Raw genomic sequence first — 9746 nt, forward strand, 5'->3', positions numbered from 1 at the left:
TTTTCTCGCCATCGACGGATTCCAGAATCGGATTAGGTGTCGCCCTCGAGGGCGTCGGTGTGTAGACGACCTGGTGCGTCACCTTCTCGACTACCTTCTCCATGCGGTCCAATCTATCACTGACTTCCGGTTTGTCACCGGACATAGATGCCACTTTCCCCTTACGACCCTTGCTCGCGTCAGTGCGGGGGTGATACGCCAACTCAGGATATAAAGTCGACTGAGGATCTGGTATCGTCCGCTCCATCCTTCGCTGATGCAAGTTATTCTGGGCCGTCGTGGCCAGGTCGTTCAGGGTCCGTACGGAGTCCACCTCTGATCTCCGTATTTGGCTCTGGATTTCCGGTAGGAGGTTGGCATGTAGCAGGTCCAGCTGGCTCTCGTGTGTCATTTTGGGGTTCAGCCGACTCACTAGGCCCATCATGTTCGCGATGTATACGTTCGCGGGTTCGTCTGGGCCCTGGTATCGGCCTTGAACCTCTTTGGTTAGACGCTGCTGTTGTTGCCTGCTGGTCCCAAACCATGCTCTGGCGTCTGCCTCGAAATCCGCGTAGGAGAACCATTCGTTTCGCATTGCTTCGAACCAGACGAGGGCAGGACCGACGAGTAGCTCGGATACGGCCATGAGCATCTCGTCTTCCGTAAGTCCAGCGCTGCTCCTCGAGTTGTCCAACCTTGATAAGAAGGTGTCAATACTCGCGTTGCCTTCTCCGGAGAACCTGAGTTCCCATCCCCGGACGATGCGGCCGACGTCCCTTGTTGTCGACCACGGGTTTGACGTCTGTTGGGATGACTACATGCTCGACGGGTGGTTGTCCACTTCAGCATTAACTCCACCGAGTTGATGCTGTCCACCCTCTCCGAAAGGGGGCGTCCGGCGGGGGGTCCTGCCGGCGGCCCCCGTGGGCCTCTGTCCGGGTCCGGCTGGAGTGCTCTGGGGTAGCCTAGCGTCGTAGTGGCATGTGAATGTGTCCTGGAATGCGACGCTCCTACGCGTGTTTTCCGGTTGTGGCTCCTCGTTGGAACTGTTCGAATCTTCTTGCCGCATATCTCTGTGTACGGCATTTTCCAGTGCGTTCATCCTGGTTGACAAGTTGTCCATTTGTTCCTGCACCTTGATGTTGGTTCTGACGATTTGTTCTACTATTTGGGTTAGGTTAGACGTATTCGAATTCCGTAAGTCTTGTACTTTCAATTTCTTCTCATTTTCTCTGGACCGGAAAATGAGGTCTTGAATCATCACCGCGAATGCCGGGGGAGTTTGAACTGGCTGCCATCGTCAGCCGTTATAGTAATACTTTTATTACTATTCGTGTTCTCTCCGCTGTCCAGGGCATTCGCGATGTTTATCGCGGTTTTCTGAACTCGCGATATTACGTTCGCACTTTGCAATAGTTGGGCTAGCGGGTGTTCTCCCTCCTGCTCGGATGCTGTGTGTTCCTGGCATAGGGATACGATTAGCTCCGAGCGTAGGGCGGCTCTTTTGGCTGGACTGCTGTGTTGGTTGTCGGCTTCCGCGAAATCTGCTGCGGAATAGTCGCCGAGTAGCCAGTTGTGCAGTCGTGCAGCTCTCGAGAGCTTGGTCCCGCTTGTTTTGAGCTCCAGTTGCTCGAGGTATTCTTCGATTTCCTCCTCCTGGAGCGTCCATACCCAATTTTCTATCTCTGTTTGAGTGCGGTCCATGATTGTCTGTTTGTTTACTTGCGTTGGATTTCTTTGTAAAAATACAGGTATGTTACGCGAGTGCGAGTGTTGTATTACAATTCGTACGCTGAATGAAAATAAAAAATTTATTAGCCAACACTGGGCTTGATCAAAGGCGTTTTACGATTTGTTTGCCGAAAGATTCTTCGCTCTTTAATACGCAATATAATGATCCTGCCTATCAGATGCACTAACTGTTTGTTAGTACGGCTGTGTGAGTTAGTATCTAAAATATTGTAACGAGCGTTGCGCGTAATCACCAATAGCCGCAGTTAATAATATTAAAAAAAAACATTTACGTTAAGACAATACGATGTCAAATAAAATAACTTAATTGAATTAATTTTGTTTGAAAATTGCCGGTGTTAGTTTTCCCCGGGCCAACGGGTATAATAATATTATTTGCGGCAACTTTCAAAATTCGTTGGTGTTTACGTTTAAGAATCTTTCGGTCGCACTCGCACGCGTTCACAGCTATGTTTACAATTTTTCGCCGCGGCGGGCCTTCGCAAGCTAGCTAACAGGCTCTGTTTACTAACGTGGCCTTCGGTATCAAGTGTGCACAACAACACCGTAGGTTCTTTAACGTTGGGCGCCATGTAACGGGGTAAAACCGTTTAATTATTTTATGCGCGCAATTATACTAAAAGGGCGCGCGTAATTATTTATGCTCAATACATGATTCGGAGAACATGTGAAGAGAGGCGCCGGTCAACCAGTTGTAACACGACAAAGTTACATACATCGCGAGCGCCGAGAGCCAACGCAAGTGTGAGGACACACACACACACGATTATACGGCACGACGAAAGAGAGAGAGAGAGACAGTACAGCGATTAGCCGACAATCACCGAAGATAGCCGAAACACGATAGCGAAGACCTCCCGCGAACGCGCGAACGGACATCGAGGCTTTTCGTCTCGCTACGCTCGACGTGTTCACATCGCTATCCGAGTATCGCGCTCGAGGCGACGACGTCTCATCACCTCCGTGATTCGACCAGCAGGCCTGCAGCCGCGTAGCAACGGAGCCCTTCGTTGACCAGCCGACGGCGCGAAGTAAAACCGTCTGATCCACGTGCGAGGGCGATCCGGAGGATAGCCTCCCGTCGACGAAGCTCGCAAGCTCGTGAATACGGTACGACTCATTCTCTCTCTCTCACGCGGTATCAGTTATATTGCGGCGCAGAGTTTCGGCGGAAACTCTTGATTGCACCTCTGCGAGAAGGTCGCACGTTGTATAAGGCTAGTCGCTGATACAATAAATCTACAAACGTTTTATTATAACGTAGCTCTTTATTTGCGTTGCATATCCTTCACCTCTAATTCAATCGACGGGTTAAACCCCGACCGCCTCCGCGGGTCAATCGACACCTGGTCGATCGACAATTATACTGACCTAGTCGGAGCATACCCGTCTATTATCGGTGGATCCTACGGGTGGATTTAAGGGCAAGTCGCACCACCGTTTTAGTGGCGCCCAACAGTGGTTTGGTCTACTTCAAGCATTTTTTTTCTTCCATTTTTTTTTCCTTTCACATTAACAAATTTCAACAGTAAAATTACATCTTCAAAAAAAAGAGAGCATTCCTTTATCACGCGCCTTTCAAGTTTACTTGAAGAAATAGAACCGGCGCGAGCATCACGTTAGTGCGTCGTTCACGCGTACAGTCGAGCAGTATACCGGAGTTAATCCGAAAAAGAAAACAAACAGTTATGTAATCTAATTTACATATTACCCACACGGCAAGAGAGATCACCCTCTCCCTCGACAACACTCGAACGACGCGCGAGCTGACGCTCACATATAATATATACAAAGAGCGAAGAGACTGTTGATACAGTCGAAACGGTAGAAATTTTTGTTTTTTCTCAGGATGATTGAAGGGCTGAGAAATAAATAAAAGTAACATATATTTGCTCGAGCATTGCTATTAGAGGAGAAGGGTTCGCAGGTATAGCGAAATTATTTTTTTTTACATTCAGCATAGCAATTTTACTGAGAAAGTAGCGAGGAATTCTATTGTGAGATTCGCCCAACAACCATTTGAGAATAGATAAAGAAAGCGCGCGATGGATATGCAAAAGCTGTTATCGATATAGATCGATAGATTTTTTTTTCCTCCCTTGATAAAAGTTTTTTTTTCTTTTTGTTTGTTTTGATACCGAATATTTTTATTATTTACTACAACGATTAATTACCGTTGGTAGCGGCAGAGAAACGCATGTTTTTTTTTTCTTTTTAATTAATACATATTTATATAACGTCATTGAATAATTACTTTTGATATTCATTATTTCCGTTGTGGTATTTACCGTTGTCTCATTAAGCAACGAAGAAAAAAGTATGCATACGGTATTACATTTACATACACACCACACCCAACACAAACTTTATACACACAATAAAAACAACACATTGGTTCATGACCAAATACTGGGCCGAAGCTAAGGCTGAAGCCTTCGCAGACAATCAATCCGGGCAAGCCTTGAACGTAGCATTACTCGGATTGGGATTATTACAAACCGGCTCAGCTACAGAAAAAAGAAAGCGACTCGCGGATCAATTACAAGGCAAATACGAAGCCGCGCAATTCGAGGTTGGAGCGGCTGACGAACAATCGCGCGGACGCATGCTAGAGAATTTCCTCGCGATCAAACAAAGTCAAATCGAAGCCGACGAGATGTCAAAACACTATTGGACAATAGAAAGAGCGCAAGCTCACGCTCAATCACTCACCCCCCAAGAATTGGAAAGAGCTTTGACGCGACTTGAACTGAAACCGAATGGTACCGGGGTAGAGAAACAGACGCGATTAGCGAAAAGGTTATCGTACGAATATGTCCAGACAGACAATGACGCGGGCCGCGACCACGACGAAGACACACACATGAACTTGGTCGACGAGTACCTTGACGAAATCGAAGAATTCGAATCAAATGCGGCAGGTCAAGATCGCGACAAAACAATCAAAGAAGTCGCGACGACCGGTACAAGTGCTGTCCCAACCACGACCCCATCCACGAGCACTGCTAACAGCGAGACCAGAACATACGAGATAACCGGCCCCGACGGGAAACGCCGCGTTGTAAATAAAGCAACTTACGATTTGCTATTTGCAGACGAGCAAGATTCCGATATTTTACAAGCACAAATAGCTAGCCTGTCGCTACAGTCGCAAATACCCGCAGCGATACAACCACAACCACGCACAAGCGGCCAAAGATCCGTCGCGTCAACACCTCGCTGGCCTAACACGTACACACCCGAACCTTGGAAGACTCGAGACTTATCTAAAATTATACCGAATTGGAACCTTAAGTTCGACGGTACCGAGAAGGAAGACGTCCGAGATTTCTTTCGGAAAGCCGAACAGATGCAAAAATCCGCGGGATTAACGAAAAACGACATGGTACGAGGTTTTCACATGTTGGTAGAAAACGGAGCAGCAGCTCACTACCGCCGAAACGAAAGCAAATGGGCAACATACGACGAGATTCGCGTTAACATGATTAAAGAATACTCGGACGAGCTTTACACCGAAAGAAAAAACGACGAAGTACGAGCACGCAAGCAACAACAAAACGAATCGGTACGAGAGTATATTGACGCATTAATGATTTTATTCGATGAGATGGACGAACCAGTAACAGACGAGAAAAAGAAAGAGAGAATTTACAAGAACATTTTACCGGATTACATGCCCTTGTTACGAACGCAGTTTCATAGGAGCTTGCATGAGTTTATCGAGTTCGCGACGGAGTTAGGGAAAGCATTCCAATCGGGCAAGAGATCACGCGAGCAAGCAGAAAAACAATCATTTATACCGAGCGAAGCTTGCGCAACAACAACAGTCGAATCGGACTTACGCGCAGAACTTGACACGTTGAAAAATCAAATCGCGGCAATGAATACCGAAAGATACGATTCGCGACGCAACCACAGTGGATACCGCAGCCACAGCGGAGACAGATGGCACAGTCGTAGTCGCGAGAGATGGGATCGAAGAAACAGAAATGAGTACCGAAATCGCGAGCGGAGTAAAAGCCCGTGGTACTATAAAAGCTCGAGCAGGGGTGATAGCAGAAGCCGAAGTAAAGACAGCAATGGTTCGAAAGGCTCTCACCGAAGTCGCGACGAAACTCGGAATCGCGACAAGTACGGTAAATATGAGAGACGAGAGTACAGCAGAACTCGCAGTAATAGCAGACAACATCGTGACAATGATAAGCATGACGACAGAGACAGCGGTAGACACGAGAGAAACGACAGACGGAACAACGATAGACGTGACAATCGCGACAGAAACAACAAACGCAACGCCGACAGACGTGATAGTCGCGATAAATACCGCGACGACAAAAATTCAAAATTAGACGACCGCAAAAATTCGGGAAACGGCAGATAGACGGAGCGACAACGGGCGCCGCCACGTCTTCAATAAAACACTCAGCCCGTAAACCCAAAAACACAGTGTGGTTCGCCGATCAAATAAATAACACTCCTAACGGTAAATCTAAAGTATACCCAAGGTACTGGCTAGAGGTAAAAATCGCAAACACAAAAATTAAAGCTCTATACGACCCCGGCGCATCGAGAACAATCCTTGGTAACATCGGGCCTAAATTATGCTGCGATAATAACATAGATATAGGTGATTCAACAGTCAATTATTTCCGAATGCCAAACGGTAAACTCGAGAAAGCGTTTGGATACATAAAAACCATGATCGAATTAAATACATTAAAAATAGACGCAGAAGTACTAATGGTACCGACGATACCATACGACATGATTCTCGGACTGGACTTAATACGTGAACATAAAATATCGATGAACGCAGCAGATGACACATATACTTACGAATGTGACGGTCATACACATAAAAAGAAATTCGAGCTTTGTTCAATAGAGGTAATACCGAATAACGAAGTAGCTTTCGACGCGTGCTCCATCGAAATAAAACAAGCAGAAAAACCAATAGAAAGCGGTATAAGAAAATTAACAAGAGAACAAGCAGCTAAAGTACAATCTATCCTTGACGAAATTTTACCGATTGATAAGAACCCGAATAAAAATAAAAAGCTACCATACACACCATTAATCGAACACGAAATAAAACTGCGACCCGGTACAAAACCGAAAAAGCAAAGATATTACCCACTATCGCCGAAGCTCGAAAAAGCTTTACACGATATAATCGACGAGCAAGCAGCGCAGGATATCATCGAGCCGGCAGAATCGGAATGGTCTAGTCCTATAGTACTAGTTAAAAAGTCAGCGAACGAGTATCGAATGTGTGTCGATTTACGTGAGGTAAATAAAAACTGCGAGCAGGACGCTTACCCTTTACCGTACATGAAGGTAATATTGAACAAACTTCGTACCGCGAGATACATAACATCGCTAGACCTCAGCAAAGCTTACCACTAAATAAAGCTCTATAAACACTCCCGCCACATCACAGCTTTCACGGTTACAGGTCGCGGATTATGGCAGTACAAACGATTACCAATGGGACTAAGCGGCGCGGGCGCCGCGTTCCAACGGTTAATCGATAAAATTATCGGCGAATTGGAGCCACACTGCTACGCCTATCTCGATGACATAGTGTTGGTTACCGAAACGTTCGAAGAACACATGGAGTTATTGAATAAACTGATTAAAAGTATCAAAGACGCGGGACTAACTATAAACCGAAATAAAAGTAAATTTTGCCAGTCGGAAATAAAATATTTAGGTTTCATCGTAAATGAAAACGGTATAAAAATCGATCCCGACAAAACAGTGTCCGTTGAAAATTACCCTCGACCGAAAACTCTACGTCAACTTCACAGATTTCTCGGTATGGCATCATGGTACCGAAAATTCTTACGTAATTACGCGCAAATCGCAGACCCACTAACAAAACTGACACAGAAAAATACACGGTTCGAATGGCGCGACGAACACCAACGCGCCTTCCAAAAGATAAAAGCCATGTTAATCGATGCACCGATGTTACACCGCCCGCACCCAGACGGAGAGTACTTCCTCCAATGCGACGCAAGCAATGTTGGCTTAGGAGTAGTACTCATTCAAAGAGTCAACAGAGTAGACTACGTTATTGCGTTCGCTAGTCGCGCATTACGGAAAAACGAACGGATATTTTCCACGACCGAACGCGAATGCCTAGCCGTGAAATGGGGAATAGAGAAATTCCGATGTTACCTCGAAGGAGACCATTTCACGGTAGTATCAGACCATAGTGCTCTGCGGTGGCTTTTCGAGAAGAAAAACCCCACAGGACGCATAGCGCGTTGGGTACAAGACCTACTTTGTTATGACTTCAAAATAATACATCGCGCAGGTGTAAAGATGGTGGTACCGGATGCATTAAGTCGAATTTACGAGGGATGCGAGGCAGAAGCTGAAATAAATGAATGCAGCGCAATAGAAGTCGCGAAGAAAACAACAGACAAATGGTACATAAAGCGAGTACGCGATTTAATAAAACACCCGAAATTATACCGAGACTACAAATTAATTAACGGCAATCTATATATATACAAAAATAATAACGACAAAGACGATGACAAAAACCCTTGGAAATTAGTGGTACCGGTAGAACATCGAACACAAATCTTGCGAGAATCTCACGACGAGCCACAAGCTTGACACCTCGGTACAGACAAAACATATGCACGCATGACACAAAACTACGCATGGCCTGGCATGTACCGCGATGCACGCGATTACGTTCGAAAATGCGACATTTGTCAACGAAACAAACCAGACCAGCGCGGAAAAATTGACTTTATGAAATCCCGAAACATTGACAGACCATGGCAAACGGTTGCTATCGACTTACTAGGCCCACTCCCTTGCACAGTAGAAGGATTCACATTTCTAATAGTTTTTATAGATTTACAATCATGCTTCATTGTATGCAAACCGTTAAAAGACAAATCATCAGAATCCGTAAGGGAAGCTATCGAAAGTCAAATTCTACAGCACGGTTGCATGAATACCTTATTAAGCGACAACGGTAAAGAATATATAGGCGCACCAGTACAAGAGTACTTAAAGAAATGCGGAATTTTACACGAAGCGACAGCCGTATATTCACCGCAAGGCAACCCGACCGAGAGAGCAAATCGAACGTTAAAAACAATGATACGAGCATACCTCAAACACACACACACAAATTGGAATAAGTATTTACCACAATTCCAATTTGCATATACTCCAGTAAAAACGCCACGACAGAGTACACACCAGCGTATCTTATATACGGACGCGAATTACAACCACCTACTCTTTGGCGAAGAGAAGTGGAAATGCTATCTAACTCAATACATAAATTACAAGACTCCGCCGAAAGTAACGACACACAAATACACACAATACAAAACGATACCGAAACATGGAACAACCATATGCACAATTTAAAAACCGCACACGTGCAAGCTGCACAAAATAGTAAAAACGAGAGCAGACGGCAGAGTACTTACCACAATAGAAATAAACGTATAGACACATTTAAAATCGGAGACAAAGTACTCCACGAAAACATGCAGTTATCGTCCGGCGCGAAACAAATTTCAGCAAAGTTATTAAAACCATACATCGGTCCATACACGATAACAGCTAAAATAGGAAATAATATATATACGTTAAAAGACGAAAATAACAAAGTACTCAAAAGCTCTTGGCACACTCGTTACCTCAAACCGTACATCGAAAACTCAAGAGAGAAGAAAGAAGAATTGCCACTGCCCACACTGCCTATCAATAAACGACCCCGCGGACGTCCCAAGAAAACTCAAGAAACTAATGAAATTGTCGTAGAGACGAAACGAAAGCGCGGCCGCCCACGGAAAATCGCACCACAAGAAGATATGATATCTGCACAACCATTAGAAAAACGCAAGCGAGGTCGACCGAAAAAGAGGATCGCTGAAAATTAGCAGCAGCACGGTACATCAAAATTATACCGAAAAAGTCGACAATTAAAATTCACAACAATATGTACCGTATACTCTACTCACATCGAGCAAATT

At 45.2% G+C, this 9746-nt stretch overlaps 1 protein-coding gene across 1 annotated transcript; it reads left to right on the forward strand.

Moving 5' to 3' along the window:
• The first annotated feature begins 4129 nt into the window (after positions 1-4129).
• LOC131675574 (uncharacterized) lies at positions 4130-6112 on the forward strand. The gene has a single exon (XM_058954606.1). The coding sequence runs from the start codon at positions 4130-4132 to the stop codon at positions 6110-6112; it is 1983 nt and encodes a 660-aa protein (XP_058810589.1).
• Positions 6113-9746: the final 3634 nt, after the last annotated feature.

This window comes from Phymastichus coffea, unplaced genomic scaffold (genome assembly GCF_024137745.1).
Source record: "Phymastichus coffea isolate CEN01 unplaced genomic scaffold, Cenicafe_Pcof_1.1 PCOF00001, whole genome shotgun sequence".
Taxonomy (NCBI): Eukaryota; Metazoa; Arthropoda; class Insecta; order Hymenoptera; family Eulophidae; genus Phymastichus; species Phymastichus coffea.

Excerpts from the sequence above, each read along its gene's own strand:
- LOC131675574 (XM_058954606.1), top strand. The coding sequence starts at position 4,130 with ATGACCAAATACTGGGCCGAAGCTAAGGCTGAAGCCTTCGCAGACAAT.